Source organism: Entelurus aequoreus, linkage group LG11 (genome assembly GCF_033978785.1).
Source record: "Entelurus aequoreus isolate RoL-2023_Sb linkage group LG11, RoL_Eaeq_v1.1, whole genome shotgun sequence".
NCBI lineage: Eukaryota > Metazoa > Chordata > Actinopteri > Syngnathiformes > Syngnathidae > Entelurus > Entelurus aequoreus.
Window position 1 is genome coordinate 43,827,473 of NC_084741.1, and position 25,085 is coordinate 43,852,557.

Consider the following 25,085-nt stretch of genomic DNA (forward strand, 5'->3'; position numbering starts at 1 on the left):
TTCATTTGGACAGGTTCACAGATGTGTGTGATGGTGAAAAGCTCCTTACCATTCAGAGACCTGGCCTTAATGGGTTTAACTAGTGGTTCTGACTTGAGTCCTAGTCTCCTAGCTAAACCCCAGTCCATCAGACTCTCATCTGCCCCAGAGTCTATTAACGCCTCAAGCGATGTGACTGTGTGATTAGTTAACGTGATCTTGGTATGAGTGCGTGGCCTCTGAGGAACAGCCGGAATGTGACTCACCGCCTGGGATCTCTTGGTTGGACATGAAACGACAAGATGGCCGCCCTCTCCACAGTAAAAACATCTCCCCTCCATCAGCCGCTTGCGTCGCTCCTCTGGCGTCAGTCGGGCTCTCCCCAGCTGCATGGGCTCCCCCTCCTGGTTGGTGCGTAAGTGAGGATGTAGCTCCAGGGGTGAGCGCCGAGTCGTCGACCGGTTAGGTGCTAAAGGATGGGTGGTTCTTTCTGCAGCTTCCGATCCTCCATCTCGCTGTCGTTTGAGCTGGGCCCGTCGATTGTCCGTCCTGATGGCAAGCTCGATGAGGGCATCTAGATTGTCGGGTAGGTCCAGAGGAACGAGGAGGTCCTGTATGTACGCACTGAGCCCTTTCAAAAAGACGTCGTAAAGAGCCGTGTCGTCCCACCCGCTTTCTGCTGCCAGCGTGCGGAAGCCAATGGCGTAGTCACACACGGGCCCGGTGCCCTGCTTTAAACTGCTTAGTTCTTGTGCCTTTTCTCTGTTAGAGGTCACCGGGTCAAAAGTCCTGGTTAGCGCAGCTTGAAAGTCTGTGAAGGAGTGGCAGAGTGAAGAGTTCCACCCCCATTCGGCAGAAGCCCACGCCTTAGCTCTATCCGTAAGATGAGAAATCATGAAAGCAATCTTGGAACGTTCAGTGGGGAATGCATGGGGCATCAGTTCAAAATGAATAGCACAGTCTATCAAAAAGGTTTTGCACAAACCAGGAGCGCCAGCATATGGCACCGGAGGGGCCAGCTCGCAGCCGGCTCCGGAAGGAGGTGAAGACACAGTGGGGGCAGCGGGTGGCGTGGGGGGATGGGTCGCCGGAATCGGTCGAGCAAGCTGCTCAAGTAGTCCTTGTAGCTGGGAGGAAAGGTGACCCATGTTTGCTGCCATCGCCGTCTGAAACGCCTCCTGTCGGGCGAGCCGTGATTCCTGGGTGTGCAGGATTTCCGTCAGTTGTTTTGCCTCTGCTGAGTCCATACTGGCCAGAGTATACTGTTATGACTTGGCGTAAATGAGGACTCAGATGCAGAGGAGTGACAATTGACTCAGACCTTTATTTAAATAATTCCTTGCTATCTCTAGGACAGAGTGATTAAAGAAAGTGGCTACAAAATCTATCTAAGATATATTCAAGCACCTATAGGGTATTAGCATAGGACATAAGGCAATAAACAGAAAATCACTCCATAAGGAGGAACCGGCAATAGCCAAAAAGTTATATGAGTCGAATACACAAAAAAAAACCCAACAATCTATAATGATCTACAAAAAGGAAATTATCTCATGCTAAAAGGTTGAGACGCTATAAACAGAAAGTATGTATAAAGTATTTGCGAGGCCTGAAAACTAAAAGCGCTCCAGAAGGAGGGGGAAAAAAAAAGGAAGACAAGGCACTATGAAAATTGATACAAAAGACTTGACCAAAAACTTTAGCAAAAGAAAATCACTCTCTCAGAGGGAACAAAGGAATCAATAAACAAAGCGAGACAATACTTAACAAACTTGGTTGATGGCTGTGAACAAGGCTGTGGACAAGGCTGGAGGTACGTAGCGAGACGATATACTCTGGCAACAAGACAGGGGAAGACGAGGACTATATACACATGAGGGAGGGTGACACAGGTGGACACAATCAGGCAATCAGGAGAGACATCAGACCAGTGACACAGGAGGAAGGGCAAGTGGCCTGAAACGAGAGGAGGATTAGAACTTTCAAAATAAAACAGGAAATGTGCCAGACAACCCCAAAACAGGACTTCCCTCACCACGGTGTGACAGTGTCCTTGGGCAAGACACTTTACCCACCTGCTCCCAGTGCCACCCACACTGGTTTGAATGTAACTTAGATATTGGGTTTCACTATGTAAAGCGCTTTGAGTCACTTGAGAAAAAGCGCTATACAAATGTAATTCACTTCACTTCACATACATTACATATATAATAGTGACACTTTTAATAACACATTGATATATTTAATTATAGCTAATTAACAAACCATTTAAAGATGTCATATGTAATAAAGTGGCCAGAAATGGTGCTGCAATCAGTACTGAGGTTGCCAGATACGCAACCGAATTCAGCTCGATCGACTGGGCGACTCCAAGGAACTTAAAATTTCCACTACCCCTTACTAGGGGTTGAGGTGCTGGGACCATAATAGCTGAATAGACAAGCGTATTGTCAATAACAAACCTCTAACCAACACATTTTACACATAAATTAGGCTATTTTCAGGAAGAAGTATGTCATGCCAGTGTACAATATCACGACAAATGGCAATCATATGGTTATTGGCAGTGCTATCAGAAAACAAAGACTAAAACAAACTACAACTAACGCTAGCAATGGTCATATTGGTGAAAATAAGTAGAGCATGCTTAGCAGCCTAATGTACGCCCAAAACTAAAGAGGAGACATTTTACCAAGGTATGCCTATAGGCTACACGAATGCGGAATTATTTTACCATGTGATTTCATACGTTTCACATTGCCATGATGACAGCCGTGCTAATGTTGGAACCCATTTCCTCAGCGTATCAGCATATTGAGAATGAAATAGGCACTGACACTACCCATATCCACATAGGTTTTATTTGTCGAAAATATATTTTGCCGTGTCAGTTCGAATACTCATCGACATACAGGCTAACGGGCATATATTTCCCCCGTTAGCCTATATGTTGATGTGTCATTGACCGGGCTAGCATGCTAAGCATTACACTAGGAGTGAAGGACCATCACACTAAGCATTCATTACAGAAACATACTAGCTTTGTTAGACAAGATCATAGACTGTATTGGAAAATATAGTTTATATACGAAATGTCAATTTCCTTTTATTACAAGTAATAAGAAAACGTAAATGACTGATTTACCTATCAAAGAGGAAATTAGCAAGTTTGGCGTCAGATGAAAAAAATCTCCTCCGCCTTCAATCGTGTCCATCTTTCAAAAGCATCCCTGATACAAATCCTCGTTTTGTTTCGGGCTTTTTCAATAATAAGTTGAGAATCGTAACGAGGCCTTTTAGATTTACTAAGGTCTGACATGTTTAGTAACTTTACCAGTGGCAGTAGCCAGATGAAGAAGGCGGTGTGTAACTGGGAACCTGGATGGACACACTCACAGACTTTCTAATTGGTCAAATGGTACAGGGCGAGACATCGAAATTAAAACAATAAGATTTTGGGGCTGTAAATCTAATTTTAAAATGAGCATATCCCGGCTGAACTACCGTAATTTCCGGACTATAAGCCGCACCTGACTATAAGCCGCACCAGCTAAATTTAGGGGAAAATACAGATCGCTCCATATATAAGCCGCACCCGACTATAAGCCGCAGGGTTTTGATGTGAAATTACCGTAGTATATAGGGGTTCCTGCTACCACGGAGGGGATTGTCGGGACAGAGATGACTGTTTGGGAACGCAAAGCGTCCCATTTATTAACAATAAATCTTTCAATCATTCAATCAAACTTTCACATCTTTGACATGGCGAACAGCATTCGTGCAGAGTACAAATAATACAACGGTGCAAAGTAATACAAAGTGCTCGCCTGTACGTTATCAAAATAACCAGCCTACCGGTATATGAAAAGTCAGTCTTTAATCATTGTGTCATCGTCTTCCTCCTGCGTACTAAAACCACCGAAATCCTCTTCGTCGGTGTCGGAGAAGAACAGGCCGTAAATAAGCCGCACCCTTGTATAAGCCGCAGGGACCAGAACGAGGGGAAAAAGTAGCGTCTTATAGTCCGGAAATTACGGTACTCTTATCAGTTATAAAGGTGTTCGAAAAGAACATGATTTATTAATGGCTTTTGACATATCAGGTCCGTTTGATTAAATTATTACCAGTGTTGGGTTAGTTACTGAAAACCAGTAACTAGTTACAGTTACTAGTTACTTTATTTCAAAAGTAACTCAGTTACTAACTCAGTTACTTACACCAAAAAGTAATACGTTACTGTGAAAAGTAACTATTTAGTTACTTTTTTTTTTCTTCTTTTTTTTTTAAAAGCTCCCATTAATGCCCTTTTAGCCTTCATTTCAGTACTGTTGTTGCACTGGAGAATAATTCAATCTGTTGATCAACTTGACATGCATTTGCATCACTGAACTCTGCTAAGCAATGTGCTCTACATACAACCAGAGGTGGGTAGAGTAGCCAGAAATTGTACTCAAGTAAGAGTACTGTTACTTTAGAGATTTATTACTCAAGTAAAAGTAAGGAGTAGTCACCCAAATATTTACTTGAGTAAAAGTAATAAGAATGTTGTGAAAAAACTACTCAAGTACTGAGTAACTGATGAGTAACCTGTTCGTTTAATGATGACGGCAGCAATTTTGGATTGATTGAGACTTTTATTAGTAGATTGCACAGTGAAGTACATATTCCGTACAATTGACCACTAAATGGTAACTCCCGAATAAGTTTTTCAACTTGTTTAAGTCGGGGTCCACTTAAATTGATTCATGATACAGATATATACTATCAGATATATACTATCATTAAAATACAGTCATCACACAAGATAATCACATTGAATTATTTACTTTATTTACAATCCGGGGGTGTGGAAGGGGGATGGGGGGGGGGGGGGGGTTAGGTTTGGTTGTTATCATCAGTCATCAACAATTGAGAACAGAGAAATGGATATTGGAACAGTGTAGGTCTGACTTGGTAGGATATGGAGAGAGAGAGAGAGAGAGAGAGAGAGAGAGAGCAAGAGAGAGAGAGAGAGAGAGAGAGAGAGAGAGAGAGAGAGAGAGAGAGAGAGAGAGAGAGAGAGAGAGAGAGAGATTAGAAGGCATAAGAAAAAGTATCTGCATTTGATTGTTTACATTTGATTATTAACAATCCGGGGAGGGTGTTAGTTTAGGGTTGTAGCTGCCTGGAGGTGAACTTTTATTGCAGTTTTGAAGGAGGATAGAGATGCCCTTTCTTTTATACCTGTTGGGAGTGCATTCCACATTGTTGTGGCATAGAAAGAGAATGAGTTAAGACCTTTGTTAGTTCGGAATCTGGGTTTAACGTGGTTAGTGGAGCTCCCCCTGGTGTTGTGGTTATGGCGGTCATTTACGTTAAGGAAGTAGTTTGACATGTACTTCGGTATCAGGGAGGTGTAGCGGATTTTATAGACTAGGCTCAGTGCAAGTTGTTTTACTCTGTCCTCCACCCTGAGCCAGCCCACTTGGGAGAAGTGGGTAGGAGTGAGGTGGGATCTGGGTTGGAGGTCTAGAAGTAACCTGACTAGCTTGTTCTGGGATGTTTGGAGTTTAGATTTGAGGGTTTTGGAGGTGCTAGGGTACCAGGAGGTGCATGCGTAATCGAAAAAGACAAATAATGCACAAAAACATAAAAATAGCAATGAGCAAATTCAGAGCCAGGAATATCTCTTAAGCAACTAAAACAATAATATATATTAAATAATACATTAAAATAAAAAAAATTAAGGCAAATTGAGCCACAATAACTTAACAGCACCATAGGCTCAGTAGGCATTCATTGATTGATTGATTGAAACTTGTATTAGTAGATTGCACGGTACAGTACATATTCCGTACAATTGACCACTAAATGGTAACACCCCAATAAGTTTTTCAACGTTAATCAATTACTTAATAAATGACCAAGTCGAGGTGATCTTCCTCATATATACATATACATACACACATATATCATATATATATATATATATATATATATATATATATATATATATATATATATATATATATATACACATACATTTATATATACAGTATATAATTTATATTTATTTATTTTGCCGTTTTTGTTCACATGTTAAAGGTGTTTTAATGAATATACATGCATGTTTAACATATAGATTCCTTTCTTTCATGAAGACAAGAATATAAGTTGGTGTATTACCTGATTCTGATGACTTGCATTGATTGGAATCAGACAGTAGTGCTGATAATGTCCACGTTTTCAAATGGAGGAGAAAAAAACTTCCTCCTTTCTGTCTAATACCACATGAAAGTGGTTGGTTTTTGGCATTTTATTTGTCCAGCTTCCACATTCGTTTTTATACACTTAACAAGAAATACATTGGCGGCAAACTCCGTAGCTTGCTAGCTTGTTTGCGCTGGCTTTCGGAGACTCTTATTTTGTTAGCGCAGGCGCGATGGAGCGGCACTTTTATTGTGAAGACAAGAACTGTGCGGTCAGTCTTTAGGCTTTTGGGGAGGTACGGTTGAAATAAAAAAGTGTCTTTTTTCCTTCACACTTTTGATTGATTAATTGAAACTTTTATTAGTAAATTGCACAGTACAGTACATATTCCGTACAATTGACCACTAAATGGTAACGCCCGAAAAAGTTTTTCAACTTGTTTAAGTCGGGGTCCACGTGTGACGGTCATGTGACCGCCTGGCTCTGTTTGATTGGTCCAACGTCACTAGTGACTGCATCTGATTGGTGAAACGGAGTCAAACGTCACCAGTGACTGCATCTGATTGGTGAAACGCAGGCATGCGATACTTTGAAGGTCTGTCTGACAAACCAAAACAAACAAAGCGTGCATTAACAGATCGATAAAAATTAGTAGCGAGTAGCGAGCTGAATGTAGATAAATGGAGCGGAGTAAAAGTAGCGTTTCTTCTCTATAAATATACTCAAGTAAAAGTAAAAGTATGTTGCATTAATGCTACTCTTAGAAGTACAATTTATCCCAAAAGTTACTCAAGTAGATGTAACGGAGTAAATATAGCGCATTACTACCCATCTCTGCATACAACACACAAAGACAAAGATATGTTTCAAAGGGCCAATTTATTTCAGGCCAGGACAAATTGACACAACTATTTTAAATAGCTGCAACATAACATACATAAGTAACAAACAGCATAATAACAACATAGCTGTAAACCTGGCTTCACCTAAGGAAGGCACACGTGACATACACAAAGCCTAACCAGGCAGATTTGAATTGCTGTTTTGGGCAGTAGACGGGATCTTTGATCCAAGACACAACTTACATTTAACTAAAATGTTCTTTTCTTTGTGCTCGACAAAAGAAAAGAAGTGAGAATATCTCATACTTGCCAACCCTCCCAAATTTCAGTGCCTCTCCCCGGGACAACCATTCTCCCGAATTTCTCCCGATTTCCAGCCGGACTTAAGGCACGCCCCCTCCAGGTTTGTGTGGACCTGAGTGAGGACAGCCTGTCGTCACGTCCGCTTGGCAAGTAACCACAGAACACTATAGTGTTCTGTGGTTCCTTTTTGTTTGGCCAACGGTTTACGTTGTATTGCGCACCCTCCCCCCCCATCCCCACACCCACACCCACACCCACACCCACACCCAGACACACACAGAGCGCGCCTCCGGCTTGTGACACAAGAGATTCAGAAGGACAACACTGCAGCTCTCCAATAAAACACACTCAGATCTTCTGTTTCTACCCGATACTACATAAAAAATAACATAAAATAACGCAGTAACGCATCATGTAGTAACGGTAACTGAGTTACTGAATATAAAAAATAACGCGTTAGATTACTAGTTACCACCGAAACTAACGGCGTTACAGTAACGCGTTACCTTGTAACGCGTTAGTCCCAACACTGATTATTACATATATTAGTGATTATATAATGATCCATCCATCCATCCATCCACTTTCTACCGCTTGTCTCTGATGTATTTATGTATTTAATTTTGTCTCATTTGACCCTCCATACTTTCCCTCGCCACACATTTAAAAGCTTTTTCCTTTTAATGTGGATGTTAGAATGATAGAATATCTCAAATGTAACTAATGTGTCATCAGTGAAGCCAAGATCTCTGACAAAATGTCTCACACACACACACACACACACACACACACACACACACACACACACACACACACACACACACACACACACACACACACACACACACACACACACACACACACACACAAGCTAAAATGTATATTTACTTGATGTGTTGAATAGGCAGGAATGAACATTTTAAATGTTGCACTCTTATGCTTGGTGACTTCCTGTTATTGCATACAGGAAATTTAGAGTTTTGCTGACTCTTCTGTAATGTTGCCATCTTGAAGGATGGCTTTGCCACAGAGAATAAAGACAAGCCAAATGCCATCTTTGAATGTCCATGTAAAGTGGAGTCTTATTTGTTTTACACAAAAGTACAATATACAGTTTATATTAAGGCTGGCTTAACATTAAACACCTATTACACATCATAACAACTTTTTCAGACTTCTCCTTTAAATTTATATCCATCCAAAAGGCGTGGCTACTGCTTTTTTCCCCGATTCAGCAGATGCCCAAACCTTCATAAGGCTGCTTTTGACGCAACACTTGTGAAACTTGTGGTGGTGTGACAAACAAGAGGGTGACTAAAGTGTCATTACAAATTGCACACATGTCAGTGACATTTAACAGCAAGTCAGAGGTGATGAAAGCAGATGGTTGGGACTTGATGGACTCGGATTATAAATCGGAATATGGAAAGAGACGATCAGGTAAGGATGCTGAAGACGTATTTAAAACTTACAACACATTGACATTGCTAATTGCTATTGTTTTTGTGTCACAGTGTGGTGGATTGGAGTTGCAGCTGTGTGTTTGGGGCTGATCTATCTTCTTCTGCTGGTTATCATCATAGCTATGTTGGCCCAACGTGAGTACATGCCTTGACATGACTGCAAATCCAAACAACAATGCTAATGTGAGTGTGTGGCTGGCGGAAACGCTTGCATGCACTGCTAAAATAAATCAATACATGTTATTCAATCAATCAATCAATGTTTACTTATATAGCCCTAAATCACGAGTGTCTCAAAGGGCTGCACAAGCCACAACGACATCCTAATGACCAGATTTATATAATAATCATAATAATAATAATAATAAAAATAATAATAATAATAATAATAATAATAATAACAACAATAATAAATGGCTTTATTGTCTCCGAGGAGAAGTTTGTCTTGGGCATCAAGATACAGCGTTTTACATAAATACATACATACATACATACATACATACATACATACCAGTGGCATGCGGTGAGGTTCATGACTGGTGAGGCACACATATGAACCCTAAAGAGTATCTTATTCACCATTTGATTGGCAGCAGTTAACGGGTTATGTTTAAAAGCTCATACCAGCAATCTTCCCTGCTTGGCACTCAGCATCAAGGGTTGGAATTGGGGGTTAAATCACCAAAAATTATTCCCAGGCACGGCGCCGTTGCTGCCCACTGCTCCCCTCACCTCTCAGGGGGTGAACAAGGGGATGGGTCAAATGCAGAGGACAAATTTCACCACACCTAGTGTGTGTGTGACAATCATTGGTACTTTAACTTAACTTTAACTTTACACTTACAAACTGTAGCACACAAAAAAGCACATTTAATAAAAAAAAACGTTATTATGGTCTTACCTTTACTTTTAAGTGTGGGAACAGTGGTGTTCGTGTTGGAAGAGTTGTGAGTGAATGAAATATGAAATCCGTGCTGCAGTCTGCAGGTGTACCTAATGTTGTGTCCCTGCGGTCGTTCGCGGCTCCTCCAGCGCGAGCATTGTTGTTTTTGCACTTTTTGGCTTCTTGTTAAGTGACTTTTTTTGGGTGGATTCTGTCTTGCACGTGGAGGGTTTGGGTGTGGGCTTTGGTTGGTGTGGCGCTCCCGTCGGACGGTGCATTCTGCGGTGGAGCTGCTTGGCACCAGGAGGCGGGGTTATGAGACGAGCCTCTCACAGTGCGTCTTCGCAGCAGAGTTTTATGATCGCTCAGCACAAGAAATACGTTACACACATACAGTTGTTGACAAAATACACTGGACATTATACACCTCAGCTAACTAAACTATGGAAATGTATAATATAATTCATATAGCAATACGGTCTCACTGCACTGCAGGCCAGCAGTTAGCCGAGTCATTGTGCACAATCCATGTTGAGGCACAACGCAGTGACGTGCCTCAACTGGCTGCTGATCACCGCACCGTCTCTTCTCAGTATTTGAACGGCAAATGTGAAAATAAAAATAAAAATAATCTAAAACTGGGGAAGTTAAATGGAACATAACTTTAGTATAATCACTGGATACATATAACAATTTAATTATTATTTTTTTCTTTTTACTTTTTTTTTTCTTTCCATGATGGAAGGTGAGGCCGTGCCTCCCCTGCCTCTAGTGACTGCACCCCACTGATACATACATACATACATACATACATACATACATACATATATACATACAGTTCATCCGACAATACAGTGACGACAGTTAACAGTGTGCAGGTATATCAGATAGTTGAGATCACACATTACACTCGCCCCGTATTGCACACCTCCCGTATTGCACTATCCCAATATTGCACTCCTTATTCTGCATCCAGTTATTACAGTAGGTTTATGTTGTTAAGTGCTTTGATTGCCAGTGGCACAAAGGAAAATCTATACCTGTTGAGTTTGTATGTTGCTGTTCTGTACTGTTTACCATTTGGCATCAACACAATTTCACTATGAAGTATGTGGTGTGGATCACGGGTGATTTTAAGACCCTGCTTCCTCACGGTCTTGTTGAATATTTCTTCAAGGGAACAAGGGGGCTCCATGCCAATTATTTTACAAGCCCTCTTGATAAGGTTTTGAAGTTGGGTTTTAAATTTGACAGACAGATTTCCAAACCATGTGGAGATGCCATAACGGATGACTGATTCACAAAAAATATTATAAAAAATATGTATTTAATTGATTAGTATCAAAGTTTTGGAACGGCGTGGCTCAGAAACTTGAGGGTTCCTGGTTCGACTCCAGCTTCTACAATCCTAGTCACTGACGTTGTGTCCTTGGGCAAGACACCCAAAACCTTGCTCCTAGTGCCGCCCACACTAGTGTAAATGTAGCTTAAATGTAGATAATAGGTTTCTTTTTTTTTTACAGATATCAGGCCAACACATCTTAAAGACACCGACCTGGCCATTAGTGTTGTCAAATCTGACAACCTGACTTCACAATTCTTCCACCTACAAGGCAAATACAGTGCCTTGCTCGAAAGCAACAACCGGTTAGAGAACAATCTCTGTTCTCTGACTAAAGAGAAAGACAATGTCACAGGGGAGCGGGACACCCTTCGAAATGAGCGAGACATTCTCCAAAGAGGGCGAAGCACCCTCCAGAGTGAAAGTGACACCCTCAAACATCAGCGAGACACCTTCAGGACTGAGCGAGACACCCTGCAAAATGAGCAGGAAGCCGTCAAGAAGGAGCGTGACATCTTACAGAGAGAACAAGAAACCCAGCGAAACGAGCAAGAAACCCTTAAAAGTGAGCGAGACGCTCTTAAGAGTGAGAAAGAATCCCTCCAAAATGACAGGGAGACCCTCCAAAATGAGAAAGAAACCCTCAAAAAGGAGCGAGACACTCTCGAGGTTGAGAAAGTATCCCTCCAAAACGAGAGAGGCACTCTCCAAAATGAGAGAGGCACTCTCCAAAATGAACGAAACACCCTCCAAAATGAGAAAGACATCGTCCAAAACGAACGAGCCACTCTCCAAAAGGAGCGAGACACCCTCCAAAACGAACGAGACACCCTGCGAAATGAGAAGAATACCCTCCTGAACGAGCGAGACACCGTCACGAAAGAGCGCGACTCAATGAGAGACGAGCGAGACCATCTGAGGCTGGTGTCCAGCAACCTGACCAAAGCGTTGGAGTTCCTGCAGAGTCGATTCGACACTGTGGTGGAAAGTCGCGATGGCTTGAAGGAGGAGGCCAAAGAGTTGAATAATAACAGACCAGGTAAGGCCTGCACAGAGACAACAAGTTCAGACCTGTAAGATAATAAGGGGGTAGAAATGTATTTGATCTCAAAGGGAATTGTTCAGAAAAGATCAGTTCTTGAAATATGAAACACATTCATTATGTGTTATTTGCCAAATTTACTGGCAAAAAATCGCATCTTCGATTCCCAAGTAAAGCTTGATCTGTATTTTTTAAACATTCCTTGCTCCTGATGGTAAGTATTTTTCAAGTTCTATCAACACCACTTTGCATTTGTTTATTCAAGTAAGGCATTGGCTTGACAAACTAAAAGATGCCTTGGGGGCCTTTTGGTATAAATTAGGCATGTTCAAACTTTTGTCTTCCACAGAGGGCCTCATACAAAAAAATGTAAGGTTTTTAATATCCTTTCTTTATTGTTTGTTAACCAGCATGGAGAGGTGGGTGTAGAGCAGTGTTAGGGAAACGGTGTTACTAACGCCTATACTTTTACTTTCATTACTTTTACTTAGGCCCCTTCTACACTAAGCAGGCTAAGGTTATCGAGGGTAAATCCCACCTAACCTTATCCTTGTCCACACACACACACAATGGTCGTTTAAGACCCCCTACCCCTGTCCGTCTGCCGGCGCAACGCGACCTAGTACGCATGCGTGGAAAATGTGCACGTTATAGTCACCCTCCAGTGTTGTTTTGTGTGCAAGTTCTTAAATTTAACTTATCTGAACAATATTCAGTGTTGTGGTATTTCAATTAACTGGAATCCAGTGTGCTGTGAGGCCCTATTGTAGTGAATCACACCTGAGCCATCATAAATTAATCAAATCTTTATTGGACACGTGAAAGTAAACAATGTGATAAAGAACATTTTACATCAATCAATCTAGGGATCTAGATATCTGGTCAGGACACTCCTCACTCTTTTGCCTTCACCTTCATTGTCCATTCGTTTTCTGTCACTTTATATATTCTGGACCTAGACGTTGAGTCCACGACATACATGACGGACAATAACTGATAACTTTGCCAGTCCAAATGCATTCAATGTTTTCCGTAGTCTTCCCTCGACGGCGAGGTAATACAAAGCACACGCTACCTTTTTTATCACATCCACGGGAGCCCGCATTCTTGTTGACTCTCCTTCGACTAATGGACAAAGTTTTTCGGTAAATAGAATCACAGCTCACCCGGACATTCAAAAGTTCTCTTACCGTCTGAGATATGTTGTATCCGAAATAGCTGAAATCGCGCGTTTTCATCTCTAAAGGTATTCATGTGTGATTTCCACAAGCGTCTGTACATGTAGAAGAATGAAAACACGGGCATGTCTGGATTACTCGCCTCCATTTTCCAGTGGTTAGCTCCGGTTGTTATAAAGCTGACTGTGGCCCGTTCTTTCTGACATCACTTCCTGTGTGGGGCGTGGTCTTTCTGACTTCACTTCCTCTCCGAACTCAGTTTGTAAACGATCAATGAGTCCATACAAAGCTAAGAGCGAAGATTCAAGAAATACACGGCGCACTTACCCGTGTAAAAAATTATCCAAGGAGGGGAATCTTAAACAATGGTTTAGTGTGGCTGAAACGGGGCTTAGGCTAAATAATTGTTCGTTTAAGCGGTTATCCGGCTTAGTGTAGACATAGCCTTAGGTTACCGACACGTTTGATGTAATGCGGCGCATTACTTTTGATGTAGTTGGATGTCAACAAGACAGCGTCAGAAGCACAGCAAGGTCAATGCAGGAAGTAACTTTTTACTAATGAAACCAGCACCACACTAAAATGAACTTGATATTTACTAGGAAGAGGCACCATCACACGGCAAACAATGTGTAGGTTAATTACACACACTTGTACAACTACTACTACTAAGATGGAATCAATGATTTAAGCGACAAGCTACAATACCCCGTTTGTGGACAAGGAGACTACAGCCATGGAAGCACAGTCAATCTCTTACTAGCGCTAACAGTCCAGTGAAAAGATTCAACATAGCTGCCAAAACTGCCGCTGCTCAGCTAAAAAACACAGCTGAGGTAAAAAGCTGCTCTGAGGGAGCTTTTGCTGACATCCCTCGTCACTTGGCACTTTTGTAAGGAAACCAGTAACTACTCTAATTAATTACTTTTTTAAAGTAATTTTCAGAACACTGGTATAGAGTAGGGAAAATTTGTACTCAAGTAAGAGTACCGTTAAGCACAGGGGTCTTCAACAGGGTGTCCGTGACCTCCAGGGGTCTGCAAAGGTACTGCAGGGGGGGTTGATTCGACTTCTAGAAAAATAAACTATATTCCCCATGCAATTTCTTCACAAATGTAAGTACCTCTAAATACACATTAACATTGATCCAACTCATTCTACTAGTTTAGAAATACCAGAGACACGTACCTACTAACTATATCTTTTAAATAAGAAGATAGCAAGCAATTAGAGCTGTAGTTGCCAGCCAGCAATTAGCGTGCCAATTGTCAGCTAGCGTTTAGAGCGCTATATGTCTACTAGCAAAAGTTGTCAGCTAGCAATACGTGCGCTAGTTGCCAGCTAGTTATTAGCCGCTCTAAACTATATTATTTCAATATCTTAGTATTGGACTATAACAAGGTACACTCAGGAGCAGTTTCATTTAAAACACAATTGTATATACAATATCGTATATAAGGAAGTGGTTCCCGCTCCTTCTCTCAGTTTGGGGCTCCTTGGCCTGGAAGACATTGAAGACCCCTGCTTCAGAGTAAAATGACTCAAGTAAAAGTAAAAAGTAGTCATCACTTGAGTTAGTACTCAGTGAAAAAAACTACTCAAGTACTTAGTAACAGCTTTGATTGATTGAAACTTTTATTAGTAGATTGCCGAATACGTTTTTCAACTTGTTTAAGTCGGGGTCCACGTTAATCAATTCATGGCAGCTGGGTAACTTATGATTTGTTTAGTAGCTATTTTCAAATGATACTTGCACTACAACTGTAGTGTGTGTGTGTGTGTGTGTGTGTGTGTGTGTGTGTGTGTGCACGCGCATACGTCCACACGGAAGTAATACAAATAACGCTTTTCAAAACAAAAGTAGCACCGTTGTATTGCACACTCGACATAGATACTTTTTTAAATTTATTTTGTAATTTATGACTGGCCTCACGCGGGCCGGACAGGGACGCACAAAGGGCCGGATGTGGCCCGCGGGCCGCAGAATGCCCAGGTCTGCCGTAGCGGCTGGCTACGGGGTGTTAGCCAATGACTGTGGCTGGGGGGCGGGACTTCCGGGAGAGATAGGGAAGTGACGTTGTTAATAGGAAATGGGTGTTCGAGTTTTGCCGGGAAAAGGGATAGACGCACATTGGATCTGTTGTGTGGTTGAATTACATCTTGTGCAATAAAGATAAGACAAACAAAGAAGTCGTATGAGCCTACATTCCTGGGATTATTACAATACACTGACACACAACATCCGGATTCCCATCATGCATTGCTTCAAAACTACGGCACGTTGTAATATCCAAAATTTCCAGGCGGACAAACAATATTGGGGGCGTGCCTTAAAGGCACTGCCTTTAGCGTCCTCTCTCACCTGAAAAGGAGACTATTATATATGTCTCCGTTATCCATAGGTTTATCTATAACCCATAACACAGTGGCCGAATGGATATAGTCACTCATGAACGGTCAGAGAAGCACAAGGCGGGGCCACCTTGCAAGCAACATTCCGTTCTCATTTGCGGATGTTTTCAACAAATCCGTGAAGGATATGTTCCCGGATTCAGAGATCGCTCGCCAGTACTCAAATGGCAAAACAAAGGCTACTCAAATAGTGAAAGTTAAGTGTTTTTTTTTTTTTAAGTAAGCAGCAAGTACAGTACAGTTAGTTGAACAACTGTTTTCATTACTGTACTATAAATATATATATATATATATATATATATATATATATATATATATATATATATATATATATATATATATATATATATATATATATATATATATATATATATATATAAAATACTTGCCAACACTCCCGTTTTTAGCGGGAGAATCCCGCTATTCAGCGCCTCTCCCGACAACCTCCCGGCAGAGATTTTCTCCCGACAAACTCCCGGTATTCAGCCGGAGCTGGAGGCCACGCCCCCTCCAGCTCAATGCGGACCTGAGACTGAGTGGGGACAGACTGTTCTCACGTCCGCTTTCCCACAATATAAACAGCTTGCCTGCCCAATGACGTCATAACATCTAGGGCTTTTAGAGAGTAGAGTGCACAACTGCGCACACAACAAGGAGACGAAGCAGAAGAACGAGGAAATTACAGACATGGCGACGCCGTCGACGAGCAAGATGAAGAAATACGCTTGCAAGTTCCAAAACGAATGGAAACAAGAATTTCAGTTCATCCAGGGCAGTTCGAAGGGGAAGGTGTATGTTGCCTGTAAATTTTGTAGAACAGACTTCTCCATTGAACACAGTGGCCGAAATGATATACTCATCATGAACGGAGAAGTTAAACAGGACAATACTGCCATCTAATGGATAGCCACCAGAACACTGAAATTCAAGTATTTATTTTATTTATATGTAAATAAAATAAATATATACATATATATGTAGCTAGAATTCACTGAAAGTCAAGTATTTCATACATATATATATATATATATATATATATATATATATATATATATATATATATATATATATATATATATATATATATATATATATATATATATATATATATATATATATACATATATATATATATATATATATATATATATATATATATATATATATATATATATATATATATACTGCGATGAGGTGGCGACTTGTCCAGGGTGTACCCCGCCTTCCGCCCGATTGTAGCTGAGATAGGCTCCAGCGCCCCCCACGACCCCAAAAGGGAATAAGCGGTAGAAAATGGATGGATGGATATGAAATATATATGAAATACTCGAGTTGGTGAATTCTAGCTGTAAATAACCACGCCCCCAACCACGCCCCCCACCCCCAACCCCCCCACCTCCCGATATTGGAGGTCTCAAGGTTGGCAAGTATGAGATATATATATATATATATATATATATATATATATATATATATATATATATATATATATATATATATATATATATATATATGCGACCATCTCGTTCTACGGTCGCGAAAGTGAGGCTCGTCACAATGTAATGAATGTTCAATCACGTTGTGCCTCTTCCCCTTACACAGCTGGAAGTGCAGCCCAGAAGAAGAAAATAAAGAAATGTGACTATCACTAGCATAGAAGTTGAAACACAACATTTAAAAGGAGCAGCGACTTTACTTTCACTATCTGCTGTAGCGCCCCAGTAATCTTGCCCTGAATGCTGACTTGCAGGCAATCAGAGAACGTCTATGTGACTGTACTGGTCCCGACTGGGAGAATTTAATCAGAAAAGGCATTTTTATATCTAAATATTTGTATTTAGACTTTTTGCTTATGTTTCTTTAAAGGTTACACTCCTCTGATATAACATGTACTTAAAAACTCTTCAGACAGACACTGTGTTCTATTTCTTTGTGGATAGAAAAACATTTTTATTCCTGAAATAATCATTACCCTTGTTTTATGTTTTAGTACACATTAGTTTATAGTATCTCAAATTCAAACTGCACTTGAATGTATTTTCATTCAATACAAGATATAAAATTTGACTTTTAAAAACTCTACAATCTGGGTCACCGCTTGCCGTTTGCCAAAGCACTGATACAAATGTTTAAAAAATACAAATAATAATTTACCATTTGAAAGTGTTGTTTAGTAAATGTTAACTTGAACTTAGTAAAAGTTTTGTAGTATTCACTACACCAATTATACTTTGATTACTGCAGAATGTTTGTGATGACAATCAAAAAAACAAAATAACTTTGAGAGAAATATACAAAATAGTGTTTTCTTAACCCCCACAAAACATACCGAATCAGAAGCAAAACCATGGCCCTAAAAGCAGGTAGGGATCGTAGCGTGGGTTACTTGTACTGTTGCACCTCTAGTAAACACAAATATAGATATGAAAAAAATGACAGTTGTCAGCTGTTAGCATATATCAATAAAACATGGTGGAAATGTCTGTTACAAGATACTGCAGTAATAAACAGTAGGGATGAGGTACTCGCTATAATCCTGCACGGGACAATCTGCCATAAATTTTAAATGTATTTATTTATTTCAGACAATGACATAAAAAGTACAAAGTTGACAACACATAATAATATAAATTAATATAGTGCAAATTAATATAGTGCAAAGGTAATGTATAGTATGTAATGCATGATTGTCCAGTTTTGCCTGAAGGGGAGTGGGAAGAAGATAATTTATTTAATCCCACCCCCAGTTCTCCATTCAGTGATTAATCACATGAGTTTCACTCTTACTTTGTTCAAGGATTATAATACAGATGTTGTATAATAGTGGCATTACCACAGGTAACAATAATTATTACACTGTAACAATAATTTGTATCAACAATGTAGGAATAATGAATATACCAACAATGGTAATAGACAACATAGCAATAATGGTAATAGACAACATAACAATAATGGTAATAGACAACATAACAATAATGGTAAGGAAACATTGAGCACATGTTAACACTTTGAGACAGAGTACAGCAGCAGGTCAAATTAAAGACCCTCATCTCTATATTTGAACCAGACCCCATGTTTGTATAATAGTTTAAATCGATTAATAGTTTGACATTGCTTGTGTTTTAAGTCCAGTTTGTTCCAACTCGTGGAGACACACAAAAACGTTTACGAGTGGTTTGAGCTCTCGGCAATAAGAAATATCCAAAGCCTCTCAAGTTATGAGCCTGCGCTCGTCTTATATTTTGATCAGATGTAAAGTTTTACTTCCAAACGCTGAAAACAGTTCTGTGCAAAGTTGTCTCCACGGCCTGGATATGAGGCTCTCTCCTGGGGGAAGAAGAGGAAGAACCACCGGAGGCCGCTCAACATTACGATAGTCGAAGTCTCGTATTTCAACACAAATTAGTAATTAATGTCACACCAAGCTTTACATGTCTGGCGTTAGATATGTTTAAGTGAATAAATACAGCTACACTTACATTTTAAAGTCGCTCTTTTCTCCACGCGCGGAAATGTAACAAAGTATTGTTCCATACGGAGTTTCGCCAAATATCACAGCTATCTCGATACAAACATGGATGATTTAAATATACAAAGTGTGAATGTTATCTATAACATCCGGACTGTTATAGGCGCAAAGTTCAAAAGTCAGCATCTGTGATGGTATGGGGGTGTATTAGTGGCCAAGGCATGCATGGGTAACTTACACATCTGTGAAGGCACCATTAATGCTGAAAGGTACATACAGGTTTTGGAGCAACATATGTTGCCATCCAAGCAACGTTATCATGGACGCCCCTGCTTATTTCAGCAAGACAATGCCAAGCCACATTCTGCACGTGTTACAACAGCGTGGCCTTATAGTAAAAGAGTGCGGGTACTAGACTGGCCTGCCTGTAGTCCAGACCTGTCTCCCATTGAAAATGTGTGGCGCATTATGAAGTGTCAAATACCACAACGGAGACCCCGGACTGTTGAACAACTTAAGCTGTACATCAAGCAAGAATGGGAAATAATTCCACCTGAAAAGCTTCAAAAATTGGTGTCCTCAGTTCCAATTGTTTACTGAGTGTCGTTAAAAGGAAAGGCCATGTAACACAGTGGTAAAAATGCCCCTGTGCCAACTTTTTTGCAATGTGTTGCTGCCATTAAATTCTAAATTAATGATTATTTGCAAAAAAAAATAAGTTTCTCAGTTCGAACATTAAATAACTGGTCTTTGCAGTACATTCAATTGAATATAAGTTTAAAAGGATTTGCAAATCATTCTATTCTGTTTTTATTTACCATTTACACAACGTGCCAACTTCACTGGTGTTGGGTTTTGTACTACATCCTCAAACTACGGCTCGGTTATCACAAAGATATCATATCAATTTACACTTGATTTAATCGTCATTAGTCATCCATTCTTCTTCTACTGTGTTTTTTCCGTCCAGTAAAACTCCTTCCGGGTAAACTTGTTAAAGGCCCCGCCCACAGCACCCGCCCCTCGCGCTGAAACACTGCCATTAGTCTAAAACCGTAAAAAAAAGAAGTGAAAACCGAAAAAAGAGAAACAAAACCATAAAAAAGAGAAGTGATCATAAAAACTTTTGAAACACACAAAAACAATAAAAGTGTACAAAAATATGAATATTGGCATTGAAAACATCCATCAAAAAATGTTTTTCAATGTTTTGTATTCATTTTTTGTCAAAACTTGTTTCGGTGCCAATACAACTTTTTCTACAATGTAAAAAAAAATGTCAATACCAAATCTTACTGGCAGAGTTCTGGCTCCATAATATGAAAATAATAATACAGTAAAACTTTACAAAAAATACTTTTGGCCGCTGACGTATGCGCACAACGAGTAAGCGCGGAGACGGTTTACAACATGGTGCTGTTTCGCTTACAATACCAATGTCACTATAGCTTGATTCATGAGCAGGTTACAGAACGAAAAAGGAGCGTTGTTGTCAGTTTTTGAATGTTTTTTAGAACACTTTACAGGCGGTATAGATTGCATTGTTAGCCACCTCATACTAGCCGCTTTTCACTATTTAGAACGCACATAAAAGGAAAAGACATGTGTTCTTATCTCACATAAGGATTGTGAATGATGCCCAAAATTCCCCAAAAATGCAGTTTTCCTTTAACATCATGTCAAAGTTGAGAGAAGAAAAGATCAATTATAATATATATATATATATATATATATATATATATATATATATATATATATATATATATATATATATATATATATATATATATATATATATATATATATATATATATATATATATATATATATTATAATTGATCTTTTCTTCTCTCTATATATAATTGATCTTTGTATAATTAATTAGTAGGTCTAAATGAGCACTAAGCTGGTGCTAATGCTAATACCATTGTATATGAGAAGCAGCTAAACTAGTCCAGCACATGTTGTGTAAATAAAGAAGCTCGCCTGGGTTGTCATGGCGATGACAGAAACACATGCACACTTCCTATGAAGCTGCTGTTGTTGCATTGTGTTGTGTTGTGTTAAATTGATCAAATAACAATGTGCAGTGTTGGGACTAACTAACTACTGTGTAACGCGTTACTGTAACGCCGTTAGTTTCGGCGGTAACTAGTAATCTAACGCGTTATTTTTTATATTCAGTATCTCAGTTACCGTTCCTACATGATGCGTTACTGCGTTATTTTACGTTACTTTTTATGTAGTATAAAGTGTGTTTTATCGGAGCGCTGCAGTGTCATCGTTCTGATTCTTCTTGTGTCACAAGCCGGAGAAGAGAGACCTGCGCTCTGTGTGTGTCTGGGTGTGGGGGGGGGGCGTGTCTGATCATGGCGGAGCCAAAAGTCGAGTTTGTTAACATAGAGATATTTTCACTACTTTTCTTTTGTCGAGCACAAAGAAAATAACATTTTAGTTAAATGTAAATTGTGCTTTGGATCAAAGATCCCATCTACTGCCCAAAACAGCAATTCAAATCTGCTGAAACGAGCTACATAAGCAACATGCTTCGACGTAGCTAGTAAAGAGAGACAGAGACTCCAATGCCACTTCACCTCCACCACCACCACTTAAGGATTAACTCTGCCTCTGTTCATCATTCAGCACTGAAGGTACACACTCTGTCAATCAATGTTCCCTGTAATTTTTCATGTGTGAGCAAACGCAAAAACTCCCTGAGCATTCAGTGGAGCCCATGTGAGCACCATCAGACGTGCACACTGTGGCTACACCAGCAGCACACCTGTCCCAAACCTGACTAAATAACAAGTTCAATCTCCATCCATCCATCCATTTTCTACCGCTTGTCCCTTTCGGGGTCGCTGGAGCCTATCTCAGCTGCATTCGGGCGGAGGGCCGGGTACACCCTGGACAAGTCGCCACCTCATCGCAGGGCCAACACAGATAGACATACAACATTCTCTTATTATTATAATCAAATGACAGCAGTCATTTCCATTTCTAATATAAGTGTTTAGGCCCACTTACAATGACAATAACAACAAATAATGTTTTTCATGAACTGTGTACTTGTATTGTTTGTCTGGGTGGAGGTCCTGCTTTGGAAATATTTTGTACCCTTTTCGGACATTGCATTTAGTTCCCATTAAAACATTCACATGTTGCACAATGAGATGTAAGCAGGGGATCATGTGTACATTCCCGCAACTTCCTGTTTGTAAAAAATATATTTTTATTAGTATTTATTTAATATACTAACAGCATTTAATGATTAATATTTATAAATTAAGATTCCTAATAAATGACACTAGAATAAGCACACATTTGATTGGTAAATCATAGAGTAACGACCTGGAATGACACTTTATGTGTGGTGTTGGAGTTGTCCGACTTTTTGTGTGGCTGTAAACGCATCACTGGCTAAGTGCCATATGTGCATGTGTTGGCGCAAGTGAGAAAGAGCGAGCGGTTGCTGTTGATATAACAAAGTTGCTTTTGGTCTGGTTTGTACTGCAGAAAATGACCACTTTTGCTAGATATAATTTTTTTTACTAATGTTTTGGTGATGTGTTTATGGCCGTCAATAAAGAGTTTTGCTCAGTAAAGTGATGGATGGAATTCATGTCCTCAAAGCGTCTCGACAGACGTTACAATATTTGAACAAGGATGACGAAAAGTGTTTTCTCTGTCGTGTCCGTGTCGTGTCGAAAATTGTTATGCGCTTATTTTTTTATTTGATTTTGTGCGTGGCATAGATTTGCCGTGTGCAGAGGACGCTTGAGCAGTGCGCAATTGCACAGGTGCGCACCTTAGAGGGAACGTTGCTGTCAATTCTCTTATATACTCTTTCATTCTAGACTTCTAGAGTGTTTGATTATCACATCACTCTAAATGTATAGACTATAAAGTTCACAAACATAAAAAGGGATCCTAGTGGGCCAGGCCAATCTTTCCTTATCTCTAAACTAAAACTGGGGAAATGTGTAGAGTGTTCTGGGCTTCAGACATGATTTTGTGTCAGAATTCCTTGAGGAAAAAATGCCTGGTTAGGCTTTGTGTATGTAGTGTGTGCCTTTCTTGCTTTACAGCTATGTTGTTGTTATGCTGTTTGTTACTTATGTATGTTACGTTGTGGAGCTGTTTAAAATAGTTTTGTCAATTTGTTCTGGCCAGAAACAAATTGGCCTTTGTAACATATCTTTGTCTTTGTGTGTTGTATGTAGACCACATTGCTTAGCAGAGTTCAGTGATGCAAATGCATGCCAAGTTGATCAACACATTGTATTATTCTCCAGTGCAATAACAGTGCTTAAATTAAGGCTAAAGGGGCATTAATGGGAGCTTTAAAAAAAAAAAAGAAGAAAAAAAGAAGTAACTAAATAGTTACTTTTCACAGTAACGCATTACTTTTTGGTGTAAGTAACTGAGTTAGTAACTGAGTTACTTTTGAAATGAAGTAACTAGTAACTGTAACTAGTTACTGGTTTTCAGTAACTAACCCAACACTGACAATGTGACCCTGCTCCCTATAGAAAAACTCTGTCCAGCTGACTGGGTCAAATTCCAGGAGAAATGCTACTACATCTCCAAGAAAGATAAGACTAGGTCGTGGCAAACAAGTCGAAGAGACTGTCAGGACCGAGGAGGCGACCTGGCCATCATCACCACAAAAGAAGAGCAGGAATTTGTCACCACTTATTACGACCGAATCTGGATCGGGCTGTCTGACTTAGATACAGAGGGCAAGTGGAAGTGGGTGAACGGGCAGGAACTGGACTTTGAAGGATTCTGGCAGAAAGGGGAGCCCAATGACGATGATGGAAATGAGAACTGTGTTGAGATTTCACTTGCAGGAAGGGGATGGAACGATATGTTTTGTGGCGAAAAATTGTCCTGGGTTTGTGAAGATTAACATTGACTTTGTGAGTCTGCTTCTCATGTTTGATTATACAGAAGACGCCATCATTTTGTATCTACTGCATATCCATCAGGCATCTTCACCTTCATTTCTTTTGCAGCGGAACTTCGACCTACCCAATGTTTTTCCCCCCACACGAAATAAATGATTGTTTTCAGCTTTTTCAGAAAGTTGTGACAAACGGTGTAATGTTTTGAGGCTTCAATTTTTCAATGACATTAATTCAATTGGTTATTTTATGAATTAAACATGCACCAGGGGATAGGTTGATTGGCAACACTAAATTGGCCCTAGTGTGTGAATGTGAGTGTGAATGTTGTCTGTCTATCTGTGTTGGCCCTGTGATGAGGTGGCGACTTGTCCAGGGTGTACCCCGCCTTCCACCCGAATGCAGCTGAGATAGGCTCCAGCACCCCTCGCGACCCCGAAAGGGCCAAGCGGTAGAAAATGGATGGATGGATGTATCCCCTCTATATTCCAAGTGTTCCTTGTAACCTTCACCTAATAAAGCACATGATTGCAACAAAATATGTTTTACACGTTTTATACCACACCGACTTACAGTAAAAGTCGACTCTCGATGGCAGTAAAAGCATCGAGCTCATTGTCAAATTGCAGTACTGTTTTAATTCATTTTAACTAATAATAGCAATATATTTTTTAAAGTTTTAGAAAGAAACACCACCAAAGTCTTCCTTCCTTATTCTCTTCTGTCTGCTCTGTCGTCCACAAGTTGCAGACATTCTCCGTGTATGTTTTATGCTTGTCTATCGTAAACATCCATTTATGGTCCAACATATATACCCTCGCACATTAAAAGTATTTGTGAGCTGTTGAACGTGATTTATAGCGCACGTTTTTGTTGGTAAATGAGAAACGATGAATAGATTATTATCACACTTCAACATCTCTATTGTAAACGCTGCATCTTTGCTAGGTCAGCATTGCAAATAAAAATATGTTCTTAATGGCCTTAATCTATATAAATAAATAATAAATAAGTATATAAATTAATGTAAAATAAGAAGTCAGGACGCCGCTGTGTTGCTAAATGTACATATA

General features: G+C 40.0%; 2 protein-coding genes across 2 annotated transcripts in view; both read left to right on the plus strand.

Annotated features, from left to right (window-relative positions):
* colec10 (collectin sub-family member 10 (C-type lectin)) overlaps positions 1 to 25,085 on the plus strand; it is an 85,576-nt gene that overhangs the window by 44,605 nt on the left and 15,886 nt on the right. The window lies entirely within an intron of this gene.
* On the plus strand, positions 8,566 to 24,326 carry LOC133660166 (low affinity immunoglobulin epsilon Fc receptor-like). Its single transcript, XM_062063383.1, has 4 exons — positions 8,566 to 8,753; positions 8,828 to 8,911; positions 11,183 to 12,040; positions 23,638 to 24,326. Exons 1-4 carry the CDS (start codon positions 8,654 to 8,656, stop codon positions 24,015 to 24,017), a joined length of 1,422 nt encoding a protein of 473 aa, XP_061919367.1. The 5' UTR covers positions 8,566 to 8,653; the 3' UTR covers positions 24,018 to 24,326.